We start from the raw sequence: 23,387 nt of genomic DNA on the forward strand, positions 1-23,387 counted from the left end.
TTATTTGAATAGAGGGACCATAAATCTAGCACACTGATACCAGCAAACAATAGTCCTGGATTTTGTTTCTTAAAAAAAAATAAAAAAATGATGTGCAATATAATAGAAGTACATTATTACATGTCTTTATATCTTTATATATAGCTGTAGATAATGTATAATTTTGTATGGCCAGGAAGTAGGTTTGCGAATGCAAATGCAGTAAGCAATGTGGATTTATAGACTGCTTGCTAAGGGTTTGCATTTATCCTTAATTTACTTTGTGGGTCCTATCGGGTCCTTCCTGAGAGCACTAAAAATGGTTGTCTCACCTTTTACAGTACATTTGAAAAGTGGTGTAATATGATTTGTGCCTGAATTTGTATTTCAGAAGGGAATTCAACTTATTACTATTTCCTCCTATTAAAATCATCAGGTCCCAAATATGTTCAGCTGAGAAACAGAACTGTCTAACAGTCTTTTACCCAAGACTTGTAAGGAATCAATATAGTTCCCATCAGTACAGTGAATTACGTGCTGAATCACTTCCAGTAATCATGGTTTCTCATTAACTCCTTCCTTTCTCTGTATAAAACCGTTGTTTTCTCAGAATAAAGTTCTTTCAGAGCATATGTGTGACTCTTTAGGCACTAGGGTCCAGCATGTCATAAGAAGGCTGCTACATATAAGGATGTTTGATTCTCCCCACTGGACAGCACACAATTAAAATACTTTCTTGAAATGTTGTGGATTTGTCAAGTAGCAGGAATTGTGGAATTGCATTTTTTTTTGTTTTTGTTGTTGTTTTATTTAAATGGGAGGATTTGAGAGTCAGGAGACTCTCATTTCTGGAAAGGAAATCTTATTTCTAGCATTGCTTTTGAGGATATCTGGACTGTTTTGAGCTGCCTACCTGAAAGGAAGCCTCTCTCTGCCAGGGACAGAGCAGAGGTATTGTACTGACTTTAAGATGTTACTGTACTTTTAAAATGCAATCCCTATAACTATTATCGAAGGCCCATACTCTTTCAACTGACTATTCTTACATGAATTCACCAGTACTGCAGGCTAGTTGATTTCTTTCGACAGCATAATTATGACTGAGCAGATGGACCTGCTGTGGGATGTAGCAACCCTCATGTTTATGGTAGCAGGGGAGAAACAGCTGAAGGTAGCTGGCTGGGAGGGATTCCTGGGAACAGCCGTGGAAAAAACAGAGTGCAACAAAGACATCACCCAAGATGGTGCATTTTCAGAGAACACTGAGGACCAGGAGATATGTAGCTCACAGAACTAGGTCAGAAGTAAGGAAATAGAAATTACGAAATTATTTGTTGGATTATGGAGGGAATTGGGAAAGGCAATGCTAAGATGAGCTTCACAGATTTCTTACTGACCAGTCTGTCAGAAACAGACTTAGAAACACTGTCATCTCTTGGTTGCTGCTAATTTTGTATGTGAAAATGCAGTTGTGTTAAAGATTGTGTTATTTTTCATCCATATCCTGCTCATGCTTGCACCTCAAAGTACAGAGGAAGAGCAGGAAGATGCAAGAGAACTGTGACTTGAGAGGGCTTTTATGGAAAGAACTGGTTTTATTGCAGACTTGGTGGCAGCAGTAACAATAGTCATCCTTTCCTCTCAGAACTGTAAACAGAGACGATGTGAAAAGAAAGGATGCAGATAATATTCAGAAGGTGTCTTTGTTTACACGAGGCATTTTTTAAATGTAATCAGACATGAATTGACCAGTATGACAGTGTTTGCTTTCATAAACTTTACTGTAGAGTTGGCCTCATCCAAGCTCCAACAAGTAATGAATCATAAAAAGACAGGAAGTCATCTCATTCTTGTTTGATGATGTTAACAAATAAAGACGAGTCCAAAGCTAGTTTAATACATGAGCAAATCTAAAATGTCTGCTGTGCTATCTTGCTCTTCCACTGCAGGAATACCAGAAGTGTGGGCCTCTCCCACTCCTCTGACTTACCACAAGATAATTCCTGCAGCTTCGTGGAGGTTTTCTGCTTTTGCTAACAGAAGAGAATACATATGCATGCAGGCTGAAGAGTTTCCCTTGCTCCTCCTGTTCCCCATCATTTAAAACTATTCTCTTTGCCGCTTTATTTCTGTACCAGTGTCCCTTATGTCTCCTATCCATGTAAGTAGGTCCCCAGCTGAGAAGTGTTAATTGTATCAGAAGTACCCAGCAGCTACCAATAGCAATTTTGGGAAAAAAAATTGTTCTTTGCCTATGCTGGCAGTTGCCTCTATGCTAGTATGTAGATTGATGAAGTGTTTGCTGCAGTGGGAAGTCTGATAGAAAATGAATCCATTTTTACTTCTGAAGCAATTGAATCTTGCCTAGTGGGATTCTACTTGGGCAAAGAGAGGAGTAATGCAAATTGCAGTTTACCTACAGTCTACACCAGTCTCTGGGCTAAAATAATGAATAAAACAAGCCAGATCTAACTGCTTTGCAAGAAAAGCTGTGAATTTGCCACAGGGCATTGATGATGAAGCTACTGATGTGTCTGGTTGACTAGTGATGAGACGTGCATGAGAAAGAGTGGTGTGCTCTTCAATTCTTGTGTAAAAATCTAGGACTGTGTAAGATCGGATGGGTTGTCAAGAACAGTGTCATTAAGTCGTGTCAACTTAATTCTGAAAATGTTACTAATTTTTGGTTTGTACTACCTCTTTTACAAACAGTTCCTGAACCCATCTTCCTCAATTGTGTTCAGATCCACCAGTCCTTTATTTAACTAACTTCTTTGGTTTAACAGTTCTCTTTCCCTGATATTCATCTCCCTCCACTGCCATCGTGAGGCTGTTTTCATTCTGTGGATGACTTTACATTTTTCTGGCCTCCTCACATGAAATAATTACACCATTCCTCACTATGAAGTCATAGCCTCTCTCTGTGCCTGTTCTTGTTTGAATTCTTTTTTTCTGAGTGTGTGTTGGAAATTTTATGCTTCTATCTCACCAGCATCTGAACAATGGTATTAAAGTCTCTATCTCTGTCATGGAAATTTTTTACCTGGTAAGTCCTATGAGGCTTGTTTTTAAGCACTGAAGTGAAGAGAAGCAAACAAAAGGAAAGCTATGATCTGATCATTTCAAGTAGGAAAACCTAGTGAACTAGAATTGTGAATGTGTTAATAAAACTAAAGAGAGATAAATACAAAAATGATGTCTGCAATTGTTCTATGCAGAAACCAGAGAGACAGATTATTATCAATTATCTATCATGTCAGCAACATAAGACAGTGTTTCCTGCCTGTAAATATTTTTTCAAGTTTTCAGTTTGGATAATTTAGTATTTAGTGTTCCTGTTTTTCTAGGTTTGTCATCTGTGTCCATCCAGAAAAGTGATCAAAAGACATATGACAGAGGTTTAGAAATCATAGAAGGAACAGATAAACTGGCTGTGGAATTGTTCACCAAATACTGTAATCCATAAACTAGGGAACTCTTGAAGCACTTAATAAGAAATCGATATAAAACAGGTTAAAATGGGCAGCAAGCTTCTCAAATTTGCTACCCCAGGAGGCTGCAGAGGCAGACAGTATCAGCAGGATTAAAAAGACAAATGCATGGACATGAAGACAATAAATAGGTGCTAAAAATGAGGTACTCACTATTATCCCTAGTGCAACAGTTTTGGATGCTGGCACAGTACAAGAGGAATGACTTCAGAAAATAACACTCCCAGTAGCTCTGCCCTAATTCATCTCCCACTGCCACTCTGAATACAAAGCTGAATGAGCTGTTGGTCTGGTAGTAGAGAGTTTTTTAGTGTGTTTGTGTTCTCTGTTTTTTCTTTCTTTCTCAGTTGAATGCTGTGCTCTGTGGTAAGTAAACTGAATATCTTGTCTTGATACTCATTTATGCCTGTCAGTGTAGTCAGGAGACAAGATCACCTTTCTTTGCCACATTTCATACACATTGTTCCCCTTTTAGGTTTTATCTTCATCAGTAGTAATTAGTCATAGTTTTCTTCAAGGTTTTGAGTGAGATCAACTTTGTAGTATCTGCTCTCATCTTTCTGCATTTCTTCAGTTCTTTCCACACTTTTAAAATAAATCCTCTTTTACTTATTCATTCATCTTCATTACAAGTATACTTTCAAGACTTCTAGCATGGTCTCTCTCTAGATGTCTGTGAACTGGCAGTCAGTGAGGCTTCACAGGCTCAGGGAAAAGAAAAGAAGCAGTAAACTCTACCAGTGAGGGGAGGTATGAACATTTCTTATTAGGTACAGCAGACTGCACCACATTCCTTGCTCTAGGGCCAATGCCAACCTCATTGGACTAATGCTTATACTCATATTAATATTTTGTGGCACGCAATGTTTCTCCCTCCATTCAAATTTTCATCTAATCCCAGATTGATCAAATGAGATCTGCAACAGCTAAGTCGTATTAGAAGAAATTAGGCCATCAATCCATTATTAAGCTGGAAAATATTTTATGTTCTGCTGCTGCCCTCAGGGTGTCTCAGAACATTCCACAGCTGCACTTTCCTGAATGTGAGAGGTCTGAGTTTTAGGTGCTAAAAGATGCATGTAGATACTAAGAGCGATTATTTTTTTTTGCAACGTTTGGTTCCCTGCTGTGCAATTAATGAGAGCCAAGACTTTGGTGTTTGCAACTACAATCTTTATTGTTTTGTTGGCTGAGAAGCTTTTGAAAAAAAAATCTCCTAGCGTCTTCAATGCAAGTAGGTACTACTTACATGTAAAACAGCCTTTAAAGAAATAACACTTATTCTTTAGTTTAGGGAAGTTTCCTGGGATGTCAGCAAAGTTCCTTTACTTGTGTCCTAGCAGAGATCAGTGTAAACTGTTCAAAAAACCTTATGCTTGTTGTGGGTACTGCTCTTGATAATATTTTCTGTCCGACATGCTCTGAAAATTAATAACCTAGCCCCAGTATTTACTGTATAGCAGTCTATTTTGTCTCTGATGCTTGCCATAATTACCATCTTTTGTGTATTCTTATTCATTGTCTCCATTAGTCTGCACTTTTTCAATGAAAATAGATCCTAATCTTGAGATCCTTCATGAAGGCTGAGTCACAGCAGCAGAGAAGAGCTGGATTTGAAAGGCACTTCTGGCAACCATCTTGTCCTGCCCCTGTTCTAAAAGCAGGGGCAACTACAGCCAGGTGCTCAAAACCAGGTTAGATATTTTGCATTTTCAAAGACAGAAACTTCTCAGCCTCACTGGGCAACTGGACTCAGTCTTCAGTAATCCTTGCAGTGTCCTTAACACCTTCAGATATCTGCAGTAAGGAAGTAAGATAGTGAAGCATCTGGAATCCTTAGTTGATTGCCAGGGCCATGGCCTTAGTAATTAACTGGCTTTGGTGACTGTGGTCCAGTCATCAACTGTACCTTTTCGAAGGCATGACTTAGTTGCAGTATAGTAAGTTATTCAGTTCTGGCTTGGATTTTGTTGTTTTGAATGCTGAGGGAGAGGAAGATGGTATGGGGGTGGTATAGATGCTCTTAGTTCAGGGCACTTCCTACATTATGGAAATGTCAACTTTTGCCTTTGGATATTTGCCTTCTTGCTTCGTCACTGCTCAAGAGGTCACAGTGGATTTGGTGTAAGAAAGAGTTAACTTAAGACAGCTTGTAAAAGCTGCTGCAAACAGTATGAGTCAAAGACAATTTTTTCCAATGGCATTGCATTTTGAGCCAAAGCCGCAGAAGAACTGGCATGCCAGGAGCTGAAAAGAGACGTCTCTGTCTTGTGCATACTCAACTTCCAAAGGCAGTGGCTGGATAGAAAACTGCTTTGAATGTAAAATAAGGAGGTGCCTGGAGGAAGTAAAGAGTAGTGACTGTATCCACGGCCAAAACGAGGTGGGGTATTCTGGACGAGATGCATGGCCTTCTTCTGTCCTTTCATATTTCTGCTACTGCCCTAAGATGACACGGGTGTTGGCACTCTTTAAACTAATTATTTGTTTATTTTTTTGTTTGCTTTCATCTACTAGATTGACATTATAGACCATACCGTTAGACTACTGTACATCCTTTGTAAATTGCTTTAAGATGTTTTAGTGTGATAAGGTGATATAAAAATTGAAGTCATTATTGCTATCTCTATCACCAGGGGAATTGGACAGCTGGCATTGATCTGTAAGGAACTAATTTCCATAGTTTGCTATTACATTAACCCATAGAATTCTTCTTGTTTATGGTTTCAAAGAAAAAATTCCTAATCAAAAGGTCATCATCTTCCATAGCGTTGAGTGCATGAGAGACAAGGAAGGGCAGAAAATGCATGAAACCTGTCATTTTTCATTTGCTCATTAAGATCTAGTGTTGTTAATAATAAATCCCAGTACTTAACATTACATCATAGCAAGACCTTACCAACCACTTCACAGAACTGCTTCTGAGTGAAATCTAGCAGTAGTGAAAGGGATACTGCGAGTTACTTGGTTTGGGGCAAATATTATGTGTCTTTAATTTATCTTTAATTAAAATAATCATAAAAATTCTATACCCATATTGCTGTTTTATAAAGAAAGAGATTAATTAAGGGCCTTATCTTGCTGTGTTGAGTAATACTTTATGATGAGCTAAATTGCACCATTCATCCAAAAGCCCCAGTAATGTCAGCAGAGAGGCTACTGTGTTGTGGAGGAAGGAGGTTGTTCCTCACAGTCCTCTTCTGCTTTCAGAATAAAAGTCTGAAAAAATCAAAGAAGGGATTTTTAATAATTAAAAATGCTTGCAGTCAGAGCTGGAGGAGGTAAAGAGTTGAGCCTGTTTGAAAAAATGAACCAAGCAATGTGCTGTTTTCCAAGGTGGTATGAGTGAAGCTCATTGTGCTTTGGTAGTCTTGGCCACGGCCCCTTTGGACAGGCAGATGTATATACAGGCGATCTAGAAGCAGTGGAGGGCCACAGGACACTCCTCTGTGTACTATCTCACAGCACTGGTGAAGATGAAAGAAAGGATGAAAGGATTTTTTTCCTAACGTAAAGCTCTGCTTGATGTTTTGGTTTTCTGTTTGGTCCAAAGATAGTGTTCTTGGCCACACGGGCACACAGCCAACTTGTTGTCCACCAGGTCCTTCTCCGCAGAGCTCCTCTCCAGCAGGTCCCCTAGCCTGTACTGATGCATGTGGTTATTCCTCCCCAGATGCAAGACTACACTTGTTTAACCTCATCAGGTTCCTCCCTGCCCAATTCTCCAGTCTGTCTAGGTCTTGTTGAATGGTAGTATAGCCTTCCAGTGTGTCAGCCACTCCTCCCAGGTTTGTATCATTAGCAAACTTGCTGAGAATGGACTCTATCCCTTCATCCATGTCATCGATGAAGATGTTGGACAACCTGTAGTTCACCTGACCCCTGGTGAACTACCACTAGTTACAGGACTCCAACCAGACTCTGTGCTGCTGATGACAACCTTCTGAGCTCTGCCTATCAGCCAGTTGTCAATTCAGTTCATCATCCATTCCTCTATCCCGCAAGTTTCATAATTTTCATAACAAGGATGTTGTGGGAGATAATGTGAAACACCTTGGTCAAGGTAGACAACATCCACTGCTCTCTTCCCATCTATCCAACTTGTGATGACAGCATAGAAAGCTACTAGGCTGATAAAGCATGATTTCTGCTTGGTGAATCCAGGTTGACTACTCCTGATAACAGTCTCTTCCAATTAATTGGAGAGGGTATCCAGAATTCTGTCACTTCTCTAGGGACAGAGGCTGACTGGTCTAGTTTCCCAGATCCTCCCTCTTGCACTTTCTGAAGACTGGAGTTATGCTGGCTATCTTCCAGTCTTCAGGCACATCACCTGTTTGCCAAGACCTTTCAAAGTTGATAGTGGTTCAGTGATCACCTCTGCCAGTTCTCTCAGTGTGTTCCTTTGAGGCTCATGGATTTGTGTTCATTGATTTTGGCTAGACGCTCTCTGACCAGATCCTCCTCAACCAATGAGAAGACTTCCTTTCCCTAGTCTCTCTGGGGAAACCTCTCTGGGCAAACTGTTCCAGTGTCTCACTGCCCTTACTGTAAAGAATTTCCTCCTAATACCTAGTCTAAATGTACCCTCTTCCACTTTGAAGCTATTTCCCCTTGCCCTGTCACTACATGCCCTTATGAAAAGTCCCTCCCCACGTTTCCTGCAGGACATCTTCAGGTACTGGAAGGCCACTATAAGGTACCCCTGGAGCCTTCTCTTCTCCAGACTGAAAAGCCCCAACTCTCTCAGCCTGTCCTTGTAAGGGAGGTGCTCCAGCCCTGTGATCATCTTTGTGGCCCTCATCGGGATCTGCTCCAACAGCTTCATGTCTTTCTTCTTGTTGGAGTCCCCAGAACTGGATGCAGTACTCCAGGTATTCATTTTTCTCCAATTTCATTACCAGGATGTTGTGTGGAACAGTGTCAAACATTTTGCACAAGTCAAGGTGGATAACACCAGTTGTTCACAGAATCATTAAGGTTAGAAAAAACTTCTAGGATCATCTAGTCCAACCATCCGTCTACCACCAAACCACATTCCATCCATCTACCCACTAAACCACATTCCTTATTTTACCACACCTATACATTTCTTGAACACCCAGGGATGGTGACTCCACCACCTCCCTGGACAGTCCATTCCAATGCCTGACCACTCTTTAGGAAAAGAAGATTCTTGTAATATCCAACTTGAACTCTCTCACACAACTTGAGGCCACTTTGTCTTTTCATATCACTAGTTATGAGGAAACTCACATGAGGAAAAGAGGCTGACCCACGCCTTGCCACAACTTCCTTTCAGGCAGGTGTAGAGGGCAATAAGGTCACTCCTGAGCCTCTTCTTTTCCAGACTGAACAATCCCAGTTCCCTCGGCTGCTCCTCATAAGACTTGTGCTCCAGTCACTTCACCAGCTTTATTACCCTTCTGTGGAAACAGTCTAGGGCCTTAATGTCTTTCTTATAGTAAGGTGCCCCAAACTGAACATGGTACTCAAGATGCGGCCTCACCAGAGGGGAATAGGGAATGTAGAGAGATGATCAGATCCTCACACCAACTGGCAACAGTACTTCTGATACAAGCCAGGATGTCGTTGGCCTTCTTGGCCAGCTGGGTGCACTGGTGGCTCATGTTCAGCTAAGTGTTGTCCAACACCTCCATGTCTTTTTCCTCTGCATAGTCTTTTAGCCACTCTGCCCCAAGCTTATAGTGTTGCCTGGGATTGTTGTGACCAAAGTGCAGGACTCAGCACTTGGTCTCATCGAACTTCATCCCATTGGCCTCAGCCCAGCAATCCAGCCTTTCCAGATCCTTCTGTAGGGCCTTCCTACCCTCAGGCAGATCAACACCTCCTCCCAAGTCGGTGTCATCAAATGTACTGAGAGTGGACGCAGTCCCCACAGTCAGGTCATCAATAAAGATACTGAACAGGACAGGCTGCAATACTGACCCCTGGGGAACACCAACTGTGACCACTCACCGACTGGATATAACTTCATTCACCACCACACTCTGGGCCTGGTCCTCCAGCCACTTCTTTACCCGACAAAGAGTGTACTTGTCCAAGCCATGGGCTGCCAGCTTCTCTAGGAGAATACTCTAACAGACAGTGGCAAAGGCTTTGCTGAAGTCTAGGTAGACCACATCAACAGCCTTTCCCTTATCCACCAGTCAGGTCACTCGATTACAGAAGGAGATGAGGTTGGTCAAGCAGGACCTGCCCTTTGTGAACCCATGCTGGCTGGGCCTGATCTCTTGGTTGTCCCACAAATGCCATGTGGCCTCACTTGAGATAATCTGTTCCATAATTTTCCTGGCACTGAGGTCAGGCTGACAGGCCTGTAGTTCCCTGGGTCCTCCTTATTCTTGTAGATGGGAGTCACAATGGCAAGCCTCCAGTCCTCTGGGACCTCTCCAGTTGACCAGGAACACTGATAGGTGATGGGAAGTGGCTTTGCAACCACCTCCACTGGCTCCCTCAGCACCTTTGATTGGATCTCATCTGGCCTCATGGACGTGTGACTGTCTAGATGGAATACAAGCTCTCTTAAATGTTTCTAGCTGAATTGTGTGGGCTTTATTCTTCTCCCCATACCAGACTTCCAGGTTAGGGGGTAGAGTATCCCGAGCATAACTGGTCTGACTATTAAAGACAGAGTAAAGAAGGCACTGAGAACCTCAGCCTTTTCCTTATCCTCAGTGGTCATGTTCTCCTCCACATCCAGTAAAGGATGGAGATTCTCTTTACTCCTGCTCTTATTGTTAATACATTTGTGAAGAAGTTTTTGCTCACTTTTACAGCAGTGGCCAAGTTGAGTTCATGCTTGTGTTTTGCCATTCTAATTTTTCTCCCTGCATACCCTAGCAACATTCAGTATCCTGAATGGTTCATTCTACCCTTTAGAAGTCCAAGGTAGCCATTTTGCTGACCTCCTCAATTACCAAAAATCGAGAACTGTCATGGTGCCCAACACAACTCCCAGCCTCTATATCTCCCACCAGTCCTTCTCTATTTGTGAACAGCAGGTCTAGCACAGCACCTCCCCGGTAGGTTCTCTTAGCAACTGCGTCAGGAGGTTTAGAAACCTCCTAGACTGCTTCCTCTGCAGTATACTGTATTTCCAGTATATATCAGAGAATTTGAAGTCCCCCAGGAGAACAAGGGTTGGTGGTCATGTAGAATCTGCTAGCTGCTTGTAGAACACATTGTCCATCTCTTCATCCTGTTTAGGTGGTCTATAACAGACCCCCACCACGATGTCAGCCTTGTTAGCCTTTCCCCAGATCCTTACCTAGAAAGACTCAACCTTATTGCCATCCTCGAGCTCAGTGACACCAAAACACTGTCACAGAAAGCCAGGCCTCTGCCCCTACTTCCTTGGCTATCCATTCTGAAGAGCTTATAGCCATCCACTGCAGCACTCCAGTCATGGGAGCAATCCCACCATATTTCTGTAATGGCAACTAAGTCATAGTTTGCCTGTCGCACACTGGCATCTTGCGCCTTCTGTTTGTTGCCCATGCTGTGTGCAGTGGTGTAGATGCACTTCAGCTGAACTACTTGCCTCACCCCCAGCCCCGTCATAATTCCTGTAGGCTTATCTCAAGCAAGCCTTATTTCATCCTCTGCCCCCTTTATACCTTGTGTAAAGCCCTCTCAACAAGCTCTGCCAGCCTGTGGGCTAGGATCCATTTCCCCCATTGAGACCAGAGAGACCTATCTGCAGCCACCAGGCCAGGCTGTGGGTAAACCACCCGATGGTTGAACAATCTAAAATTCCTGTGACTGCACTACCCTCTTAGCCTCATATTTATCAGATTTGTTTGCTTGGTCCTCTCAATATCCCTAACTGCCATGGAAGAGAGAGAAAAAAATACCACCAGTACTGTTCCATCAACTGACTGCCTCAATCCCCTGAAGTCCCTTTTGATAGCCCTCAAGCTTCTCTCAGCGCCTTCATCACTGAACTATCAGTAAGGAGTAGTAATCAGTGTCGATCCGGACCAGGAAGATTTTTTGTAATGTCAGTGACTCGGGCTGCAGGAAGGCAGCCAACTTCCCTATGGATCTGGGCCCTCCATTCTCTTCAGAAGGGAGTCACCTACAACAATTAGCCTTCTTTCCTCAGAAGAGGCAGTCTTACAGTTAGGCAAATATCATTTTCAGGAATCATTTAGATAGAACTGAATATGCATGGAGACATGTAAGATTTTCTCCTCTCACCCCATTCTTTGCTCATTGTTTTTACTGTGCAGAGGGATTTGGAAGACTGGATCTCTAAGTACAGGGCCATCCTGAGAGGTGTTGCTATTAAACTGTAAACATGTCTAAATTGCAGTAGTATTCATCCTCATTATATATTAAATTGATCAAATAGCTCAAATTCTCTTTCAGTTGAGTTTTTTTGACAGTAATTTAGATGCTTGAAAATAGGTGAGGGTATATTTAGACACCTGGACCAATTGTAGAGTTGTTAGGGGGACCAGCTGGCACCCAGTTACAGCAACTGGTCATCTAAAATGGTAGCAGTTACCTATTTTACATGCCTAAAATGGCTCACAAAGCATCAATACAATACATAAAATTAAAAGAAAGGGAAGAGTTAAACACAGATCCTTGACAGTAAGACAGTATATAACTGATGAGACTATATCATTTCAGACTGAGAATTTTTGCTGTAGGAAATTAGCCTGTCAGAGTGAGAATATTGCATTAGTGAAAGTCCTTGGGTAATTTTTCTTTTTGATTTTTGCGTCCAGGCCGCGCTTTGCTGAGACTTACTGACAAAAAGCTTGAACGAATGGGCATTGCCCAGGAAAGCCTGCGACAGCACATTCTGCAGCAAGTCCTTCAGCTGAAGGTGAGAGAAGAAGTCCGAAACCTCCAACTGCTCACACAAGGTATGAAAAATAATTTTGGTGCAGGAAGCTATTGAGATCAGGTAGAAGTTTGCCTGAGGGCATGAAAGGTGACTTGACATTCTTCTGCAAGAAATGATGCGTGGAAATGTCTCATAGATTCCACATACTTTCAAAGTTGGGGACTAAAGGTAAAATAATGTATAAATAAACAGAGTTGTTTAGCTGCCTGTTTTGAATGATGAGCAAGCTCAATCTATAGCTTGAGAGTAACCTTACCTTAATGTCTGTTTACTAACATGAAAATATTTACAAGTAAAGGGTACAAGTAGATAACGTGCTGTCTTTATAGACATTGTACATTTTCTATTTCTTAATTAATTATTAATGAATTAATTTCTATTAATTGTTTACTTCTGATAATAGAGTAATCTCTGTAACCTCTTTTATGGTAAGAGCTGTCAGTGGAAAATTACCTGTTATACTCAGCTTTTTGCAGATGGTTGATTCCTTTTTCATGTTGGAGAAATTTTATTGACTTGAATAGAGTTGCTTCTAACTTAAGCTGCTAAAAAAAGCAAAACTGAGCTCAATATGGTGATCTTAGTTAGGAGACAGGGAAGCAGGAGCATGTACATATTTTCCAAATGAGGTTAAGATGTTTTATAATGACTTGCGTTATTAGCACTCTATTAAGGCTTTTTAACAGCTGTGGTAACACAGAAGAGAAGCAGTCATTGTGATAATAATGTAAAGTAACATTTATACATCTTCTAATACATATCTGCAATACTTTCTCAGTGTTAAACATTGCTTGGTAGTCCAGTGAGATAGCAAAAACCACACACTTCTGTGGTTTTTTGGTTCAGTGCCTGTTATATGTCACATCGTATGAAAAAAATAGAGTTCTTCAGTACATGCAGTGTATTTTTAACAAAATGTCCTTCACACATGGCATTATGTTCCTGATTAAGCCTTTCTCGCTGTGTTTGGGGAAAAACTCTCTGATCAGTTGAGTAAGCTGCATTTTATCTGAACAAGCTCATGTCTTAGCCGAATATTCCTTCAGGCTTTGTGTCATGTAGGTTGTGATGAGGAGCTTTAGGGCTCCTTTATATCTCTATGATCTGTGAATATGACTTCACCCCATCTTTTCTTGTGTCAAACACCATGCTCATGCTAAAGTATCAGTGCCATCCCCAGTTGTGTAAAACCTTTCCTCTTCCATTCATCCTTTCATCCACAGTTCCTAAATCTTTTTCTCTGATATTGGTTGTTTTCTCTCTTTCCCTTCATGAATTGTTAAGAAAGTTTACAGACTGCAAAGTTTTTGTCACCAGCCATGACTGGTTTAAGCTAGTTTATGGAAGTTGAGACTTTACTCCTGAGGGACAGTGAAGATCCAGAAGGTATAAATTTGGATCCGTTGGTCACTGTGGACAGTTCTCTCCATCAACCTGTTTTTGTCATCGAGGACTATATATTTCCAGGCTTCTTGTTCCTCTCTGGACACATCAACCATGAGTCACAATTAGTCAGACAGTGATGATGGCCACTTCAAGGAATTCATCCTTTGAGATTTATTCCTTGTCCACGAAGCTAAGGATACAAATTTAGATTTTAGCAAGAGCATGAATAAACACATGCTGGACTATGAAGGAAAGTTTAGCAGTTGATATACAGGTAGGTGTTTAATGTATTCTCTCTGCAATGTATAGAGAACAATGTAATGTAGTCTGATTGTATAAAGACATGCCATGGGCTGATTTATGAAAATCAGCACAAGCCTACCAAAAGCTGATGGTCTGCATCTCCTGCAGTCCTCCCCCGCAGTGGCACTGGACATTCTAGTCATCTTAAATAAAGCCTATAGAACTGTACTGTTGACTACCAAATGTTCTCCTGCGCACCGGATCTGTGCTAATTGTATGATTCCAGATCAGGGGGCGATGAGTGATGGAATGACAGCAGTATTCCTATTCCTTATCACCTCATTTACACCATGTTGGAGTGTGTCTGTTGAAAGTGCTTGTTTACAAGTACCAAGATTAAGATACATTTTCACAACTAAGTGCAGTCTGTAAAGCCACATGTCAGTTGTTCTCTGAAACTAATTCTGTCCTCCTGCCCATTTTCTTCAAACTGTGTCCACACTTAGCATGGTTTATGCACTCCTAATCCAGGTTGTTACCAGAATAGCTTCCTGTTAGTCCTTTTCTGTTTTGTAGAACATTTCTGAGAGATAACACATTTGCGTGCCAGCAGTTTCTGCCTTTTGGAAATTCAGCGTGCAAATTGCAATTGCTACACTGTCCTAGTGTCCTTCTATCCTCCAAAATGTTCTCCTATAAAAGGGGAAAAAAAGCCCTGTATCTCATAATTCACAGCTCAGGAATCTCTAGGTAAAAGAAGCCATTAAAAATCCTTTCTGAATTCATTTAGCATACCAGCTGAGTTACAAGCAGCAAGGTCCTAATCTGGGGCTCATTGATGTCAGCAAAATGACTTCCACTGACTTTAGTTCATATCCTGTTTGACGATGGAGAGAATAGGGAAAGTTTCAAAAAAGCTTTGTGTAGTACTTATCAGATATTGTAAGTGTTTTTGTGTTCTGTTGTCTGCAGAGAAAGTTAACCTCATTTTAAACACTCGACAGAAAACCAGCATTCTTTTCCACTCCTATTTTAGAAAATTGCTTAAAACTGCTTCATTCTTTTTCATTCAGGATCCACCATCCACTGTGTTCTGGGGACAGTAAAGCCAGAACAGTATGTGATTATCAACTCTTGAGTTTAAGGAAGACTTTTCTTTGGAGTAAGGACTGTTTGATGGAGGCTATTATCAACAGAAATGCTATTCCAACCTTCACTAGGATAGAAGGGCACAGACCCAGCTACCAATCTGTGCTTTTTTCCTAGACTTAGTGATGTTGAGGAACTAATTTGACAAAACATCTCCCAGTGTCCTCTGGGGAGAGCGGCACACTGCTGGAATCACTGGTATTGTACTACTTCCACTCTAAACCTGAGTTGAAAGATCATTAGGAAAAAAAAAAGCCTTACGTAACTGCAGAAAGTGGCTATTTTGAGATTTTTCAATGTGAGTCCTGGTTTTGGCTAGCATAGAAGAGACTGTCCTCAAAATGGTAGAACAATGTGATGTGGGATTCTCAGCAAAGTATGCACAGGCAGCAATTGGCTAATAGGGCTGAGCATATGAAGTGCTTTTGGATTTAGATTAAACGATATCTGAATTTAAGATAACACTGGGCCCCTCCTAAGCTTCTCCCTGAGTTTGATATGGGGCAAAACTTGAATATGGCCACAGAAGTGCTATTTTCTTTAAAAAAAATCATAAAATAAAAAATTGTCCTGCTAGCAAAAAGCTTTAGAATAAGGTTTTGTGCTTCCCTAAAAAGCATCACAGCTGCTGATAACTGTTGACATTATTTTTTCAGTAAGTTTTATAACTGTCCTGCACCAGTGCTGAACTGGTGAAAAATACCTTCAGAAGACAGATGAAGTTGTGTTGCAGTGATGGATTGTTCAATGGGTTTTGGAGGAAAATCATAGCAGAAACATTGCCTTAAGGGTCAATGTGGTGAGTAAACCACAGCTATGAACTCCACCCTGCTAAAAGCTGTTATAAGGATTTTTGTAGTACTAGCAATCTTTTAATACTAGAGTAAAGGCAAGCATGATCAAGCAAAGAAAGTGTGAGCTGTTTAACACAGAACCTCCCCAGGCAGTCAGAAACATAGTCCTAATTCCTGTTCACCTTGTCTACTTCTTCCTTTTGAACACTGAAGGTTGGACGAATTTGAATGCTGCCTTTCCAGCTTTCATAATTGTATCTGAGGACATTTGTTGTTTTCCATAATGAAAGCACTGAAGCACTAAACTTAATTCCCATTTTCTGGATTTTCACTCACAAAGACCTTCGCTGTTCTAATAGGTACAGGACACAGCACCAATAACTGGAAATTGCACACCTGCTTGAAAAGGAACTTGAACAATCAGAAAATTTGAGGACATAGGACCTTGTGAAGTGCAGAACTGGAAGGTCATTTGGAGTTAAGAGAATACTGGAGTTTACAGTCCCACTGATGTGTAGACTTTATGGATACACTAGTATCTAAACTGTTGTCTGCTGTCTTTCATGTCTTTTAAGAGACTTTGCTGGGGATCAGGACTTTCCTTTGTTATCCCTATAAAGAAATCAGTAACTGAAGTTTATGATAAAGGGTGATCCTGTTACACTTCCAGGATGTACTGTTTTCTTTCCTGGGTATGTTCTGGACTCAAGGTTTTGGCACCTGAGGAGTCACGAGTTCCTTCCTCCAGAAATACTCCTTTTCTTGTGCGTAACAAACAGCAGATGTTGTCTATGTGAGCGCTCAAGGTAGGCAGTGTGTTTGCCTTCTCAGGCAGCCAGTGGGAGGAAGCGTGTAACGCTTGTGGAATTTGGGTTTCGTGTCCCTGTGGTGGTGTTCAGGGGCGTGAAGCATTTGAAACGTTGACTGTCCTCTTACCAGGCACCCATGTCTTTTCTTTTTTATTGTCTTGACCTCACTTTTTTTTTTGTTCCCCTAACCGTAATGCTTCCAGCTAGTCAGGAAAAGCCTTTCTTCTTCTAGCACAAATTACTGTGCAAATGTTTCTTGCATATGCTCCATACGTGGCATCTGTCCAATGCACAGAAAAAAATACTTGGTATTTCAAAAAAGCTCTACTTAATTCCTGGCTGATTTCCTTTGCTTTGTGTCCTGTTATGGTCTAACATCTCTGATGACCTCATGAGTAGAAAACAAAGAATAGTATGGAAATATTGGCAGAATTTGTCCCAAAGTCCAGGAATAAACTGTTTTCCAGGATTCAACATGCTGAATTGCCTGATTATATATGAACAAACGCTGATCTTCTGCTTACTGCTTTCTTTTCACCAATGTCCTTATCCTTCTTACTTTCTTCCTTTGTACATTCTCTACTGTATTGCTGTAGGAATCTTAGCACTGGTGCTAAGTGCTTAACACTTCTCTTCCAAGACCATAAAACGACTTTGCTGCCATCCATTAGAGTACAAAAGAGCAGTCTTTGTTGTATTTTTCTCCCAGTCAAGGACATATGCAGCACTTGAAGAGGATGTAGACTCGGTAGGCAGAAGCTGTGCTTGATTCTGAGAGGTTTCTCAGATTGTAGGCACTGTTATGACTTATGAAAATCAATTTTTTCCAGGTTACAAGCATGCACTGAGGATTTCTCTATAGTTTTAATCTGTTTTACCTGGAGTAGAATACTCTTTGTGGAGAGCATATCTGAGCACAAATAAGATGTTTAAACGACATGCATCATGAATATCTGGTTCCATCTATGCCATCAGTTATTTGAATTCCATGTTTCTGGTTTCTAACCTGAAGAATATATTTTTGCAGTGCAATCGACGGTCCCTGATAGACCACTGAAGTAGCATAGTTCTTATAATTACCTTTTAGCTGTTGCTGTGATGCTAATATATATTCATAGCAAATTGCAAAGTGATTCAGCTGACAGAATAAGTTCCAATACACTGGACAATACACTGCAGTGCACTCTGGATGTGCTTAGCACAGAGCTGTTGGATGTGCATAGTGTATTAGTTTGGAGTATGGACACGGAAGCATGATGTATGCAGCTGTGATATTTGTACTGATGAACTTCTGCGTTGCGATTTTAGCTGTATAATACTATTAGCTGCTTGTGGGTTTTTTGTGCTCCTATAAATAACATTGCAACTCAGTCTAGTGGGAATGCAATATTATCCATTTTGTGTGATTGCAAGGATATTATTGCAGTTTCTGATTTTCTTATTTTTTTACTAATATGGTGGTGTTTTTTTTTTCATTCCCGCTTTTTAAAATTTCTTAGAAGTCAGCCTGCTGGAAAATTAGGTCTGGGAAGTTTGGCTCTTCTAAGCTAATCCATACCCAAAACTGTCTCACATATTCAATGAACAGATCTTACAACTTCATATATGTATATGTAAACTGGAAAGAGAAGAAACAATTTTGCTCAAGGTTTAAGGAAAAAAAAATAGAATATTGCTGTTTGTGACCATTCATGAAAGACTTTCAACCAAACAGGAAAGTTTTTAACAGTCAGAGGCTGTAATTTAACAGCAGCTGTTTGTGATCGCTGCCAGCAGAAATCACTTGTTTTCATCCAGCTGAAAAGAACAGGCTGGTAAAAGGGATTCCAGCAGTAGGTACAGTTTTTCACACAGAATTTAAATATAGCATATCTACATATTGTAAGATGGTGCCATTTACAATGTAACATATTTGTCATTTCTAATGAGATTTTCCAGAAGTCAGGCGTAGAATAAAAGTAGGATTGATAGTTGTTCTCTGAAATAAGTGAAGAAATCAGAGCTGTAAGTATACTCTTCTACTCTTTGAAAGTGCATAGAAATTTTCTTTGATGGGCTTCTGGTTCAAAACCTGACTGTCTTCATCAGCTAACTCCTTGATAGCCGATCTGAATGAGCAGAGTGGGAAATAAGAAGATAAGAAATGCCCTCCTGGATCAGACCAGCACCCCCCTTCCCAGTACTCTGATAGTGTCAGGTGCTCCTTAAGCAGAGCCCAGATCCCTGGTCTCACTCTGTGATCACATCTGGGACCCCCTGGGTAAAGCTCTCTTCACTCAGATGGGCTTTTGAAGCACTGTATTTCTGATTTTATGATACTGGTGTTACTGACACCTTGCTTGAATGTGTTCTGTTAGCAAAGTGTTTCTCCATATTGGCATTTTCAGCAAACACAAAAGTCACTTAAAGCCTTTTTTGAAAATATAAAATCAAGTTCTGCTGTTTTCAATCCCTGAAGGTGAGCACTGCCAAATAAGTTCAAAAGCATTTTTCTTCCTGTTGCTAGCATTTATGGCCTGTGCAATAAAGATTTGTAATTACTGGATAGATTCAAAGAGGTGGAAGAAAAACTCACTCCTCATGCCTTCATGATGGTGCTTTTCTAAGCTGTGTAAAACGAACATGTCTTATTTTAAAACTTCTCTTTCTTCATTCACATTCTTTAAAAGCCTTTCTGTCATGTAATTTTAAAAATGAATGTGGTTCTATTCAAATAAAAGTTTCTCTTAATGGCTTTTATGCTTCATATGACAGAGCACCTTCATTTAGTCACTTACACAGTCAGTCAGTAGTGTTATGAACTGCTTTTTCAGTACTGAGCAGGATGTGGATCTCTGGCATCTTCCATAAAGGAAAGAGTTGTGTTTTTTTTTAACCTCTTTATTTGACATGATCATAAAGCACAGGTACTAGCCCAGTGTTTTATGGCACATTCAAGTATGATTAATAATTTTAACTATGCTGGTTCCCTCTTAAGATCAATATTATAGAATTTTTCTAGTCACCATTTGAATGAATTTTAATTGAAATTGATTCCCTATAAAATAACATATTGAAGTATATTAACAAAGTCCTTGGCATTAAGGAGTTTGGAATTCTAACAAAATTCTGAACAGTTTTCAACAAATAGTTTCTTTATGCGACGTCTCTGCCACCTAAGATTAGTACTTATTCAATACTTCAGTTTTTTAATTTAAGGGCTATAGCAGCAGATGACAGCATCAGTAGAGCCGCCACATTTTTCAACATGAAAATTAATGAAAATGTGGTCAGGGAATTTTTTTTTTTAATCTGTTCAGTTTTTAATCTGTAGCAGTTGAACTACAGCTGTGTTGTGTGATCCTAACATTCAAATACATAGTTATGCACAGTGTTACCTTCACAGAATGTTCAGAGTTTTTAGCAGTAACAGATGACGCCTCCCAGGCAGCTGACTTATGGAAACTTACCTGTAGGAACAGAGGATGCATTCTGAAAGTCTGCAGCAATTTGCTCCGTACAGGCCTCAGTTACCACCTCCAATGCCATTCAGCTTTTGTCTTTCATAGTGTACAACTAGAAGGCTGAGTTTTAGACAATACGTACATGGCACTACCATACATTTCTGAAGTGCCTCAGCCACACTTGGGTGTCATCCGTATCTCAGGACTTAATCTCAGTTGGCCACATAGTTGGAAAACGAGTTAATTTACATATGCTTGGTTTGTGGAGCTGATGTCCATCTCGAGACAGCCTAATTAGAAGACAGCCAGGCTCAGGAGTGCTCACATCATTTTATATCTGAGAGCCCAATACAAAATGTCAGGACTCTGACCAGGCATGCTCGTTCCATTATACAAGAGAGATGGAGCTCATCCTCAGGAATTACAGGGATAGGCAAGTTAGAGGCTTCTATCTGTGAACAAAAAGGCATGTCAGGTTTCCCCTTCGAGCTTATGAAGAGGCTGAATCCTCATACATTGACATGGCCTTAGTGGTTTAAGCCTGCTCCACTAGAAATAGGACTCAGATCTCCCCAGTCAGCTGGTCTGGGATACCCAGCTGCCACCAGCTGACGTGTGATGCTGTGAGGTGGATGTGAAGCCCATCCCACACCTGGGTCTTGAAACAAGTGATTTTGCTGAGACCAGTTAGGAAGCTCTGCTGTCATGAACATCAGTCAGCAGACTCTGAAGTTCTCTTAATGTTTGTTGTGTTGAGGAACACTGCTGTGTAGGACTTTCAGGTGGTTGGTTTTGAGAGAAAGACTTGAAAAAAATAATGTTTTCCATAGTGTTTCTTTTCTCTTCAGCCTGTCAGAGGTAGAGAGGGAGAGGGAATGGTAACCCATTTTCTTCCTTCTTTAATATGTTAGCTCATTTCAGCCCTTCTGGAGAAAAAAAACCAAAAAACTTCTTTCTGTTTCTTTTTGTCCTTCATTGCATTAAGAACTCCTGGGTAACCGGACTGCAATGAAAGTTGAGCCAGGAGATGATGAATTGCTCTAGCTTGCTTTTGCTGGTTTTCCCCTAGCTTGAGTGTTTGCGGGCTGATTAGACAACGTTGTCTGGAAGGGATTTCTTTAGACAGTTCCAGAGAGCACAACTTTGTGAAACTGTTCAGCTGTTCTGTGTGATTTTCTGTCATAAGGTGCCAAGATGCACCATTCTTATTTAAAGACCCCTGGATGACAGAAGAGGCAGTCTGCATTATCTTGGACAATGGACTGGCTTTTAGAAGTGTCAGACAGTTAAGAATGCAGGTAGACATTTGAAAGTTTCCAAAATTCATCACTCCCATGAATCCACAGCAGTTATCATTCTTGGTCAAAACTTTAAAGACTTTTTGAAGCAAACAAACAATTTTTCAGATGAAAGGGACAGGAAAGAGGAAGGGAGGGATAGTCCTACCCTCTAAAGCTTGTCTGACAAATCTGTTGTCACCTGTGTAGTTTCTGAAAACATCTTTCTCTAAGCTCACAAATTGCTTTAATGCGTCCAGCACTGCAGATACCATCCATTCTGTTACAGCTGTTGACTGTGAAACTAATCACTGGTGTTGTTGACTTTTGTAGATCACCACTTAAACCTGGATCATAGTTTTTTGAGGGTCATAGAAAAGCAGCCAGCCCTTACAGCCCATCAAGGTAGCAAAGTTCTTTCTGCTGAGTTGTATTTCTTAAAATAAGATATCTATGAGCTTTATCTTGTCTTTTTCTAAAAACCTATCTTCTCAGTGTAGAGGTTTTTTCAGCTGTTATAGTGAAAATTACGCTTTATTTTCTTCTAATAAGCTCTTTTTACAGTGAATTATTGTTTACTGATATTTGCTTGCTAGAATTGTTGATAAATTCTCTTTCTCCCTTCTTAACTATCAACTGCTGTGTTAGGCCACAAAATGTGTGACTGTTGCTTTGTCAGCACCTCATATTTTCCTTTATTGTACTGTTACCGCTTTTCTTGAGATCTCTGTGCTTCTCTAATAATGGGACCCAACACTGTGAGAATTTTACTCTACTTCTACATGGTATAGCTGATCACGTGATAATTCTGGTATAAAAACTTATTTTACTGGTTTCCTCAGGGTTTTCTCTTGATCCAGACAATCAGAATCTGAGGTATTTAGGTGAGGAGCGTTAACCAGATGCTGGGAACAGAAGAGACGAATCCTTCATCAAGGATATCTCTAAGAATTAGGAGCTCCTAAAGCTAGTGTCTTCATTTTCTACTGCTTAAATTGGACAGAGTTATTAGGAAAGCCTTCAGCCAACTCAGAACTTGGTCCAGCTTTTCATGTACACAATCTGTATCTATTCTAGCATAGTGAACAGACAGCAAGAGTAGTTACTGAGAAGTATGCAAACTGATGTCCACCACCAGCTACAGGTAGGTTTTTCACAATAACCTCCCTCTGAAAATATGAGACCTCAATTTTGCTCTTAGTTCTGCGAGGGCAAATGAAGGAGTATTGCTCCATTGATTTCAGTGAAACTTGAAGCTAGTTAAAATGAGAACAGGATCAACCCCATTTTTCCTGTACAGCATGAGACTATAAAGCCCATTCAAATCAATGAAGGGTACCAATGACTTTGTTGACCTTTGGATCAAATCCATAAACCTTTTTAGTATCTTAATTAAAACTGCAAATACAGAAACATAAGCATTCTGTTCTTCAACCCAGCATGGTTTTTCTGAAACTGAACAATTTTGTGATCCCTTTCCAATTATTGGAAATTATTCCAATTATTATATATCAAAAATGCAATCTTGATATTTTATTCCATTTATAAACTTTTTCCTAGCTGTATAATGCTTATTTTTTTCACTTGGTCCTAAATTTTCTTTCGATGATGTTCACTACCTATGTTACTTGGAATCCTAATTTCATAATCACTGATGAAAATCAAAACCACAAAACCTGCTTTTTATCTTATTTTTCTATTCCTGTTCTTTACTAAAAGGGCATAATCAAAGATAAATACAAGCTCTCTTGGCCTGAGCAGTTTGAAGTGTCTTTATTGCATCTTACATTAGCCAGACAAAAGTTAGTTGTCCATTCGAAGTCACTGCTCGCATTTCCTTTGATAATCAATGGAGAATGATAGCCACCTCCTGGGATAATCTGTCCCTTTCTAAAGCAGATGCCCATGATAGGTGCAATGCTTTGCACCTATCAT

General features: G+C 40.4%; 1 protein-coding gene across 2 annotated transcripts in view; it reads left to right on the top strand.

The window, feature by feature from the left end:
* Positions 1 to 23,387, top strand: part of SAMD12 (sterile alpha motif domain containing 12) — a 177,441-nt gene that overhangs the window by 72,691 nt on the left and 81,363 nt on the right. For both annotated transcript variants that reach the window (XR_007375813.1, XM_048939590.1), the window contains exon 4: positions 12,230 to 12,370. Coding sequence is in view for 1 of the 2 variants with exons in the window: in XM_048939590.1 (XP_048795547.1) it covers positions 12,230 to 12,370 (141 nt within the window). In the remaining variant the exon portion in view is untranslated. The remainder of the gene's footprint in view (positions 1 to 12,229; positions 12,371 to 23,387) is intronic.

Source organism: Lagopus muta, chromosome 3, assembly GCF_023343835.1.
Source record: "Lagopus muta isolate bLagMut1 chromosome 3, bLagMut1 primary, whole genome shotgun sequence".
NCBI lineage: Eukaryota > Metazoa > Chordata > Aves > Galliformes > Phasianidae > Lagopus > Lagopus muta.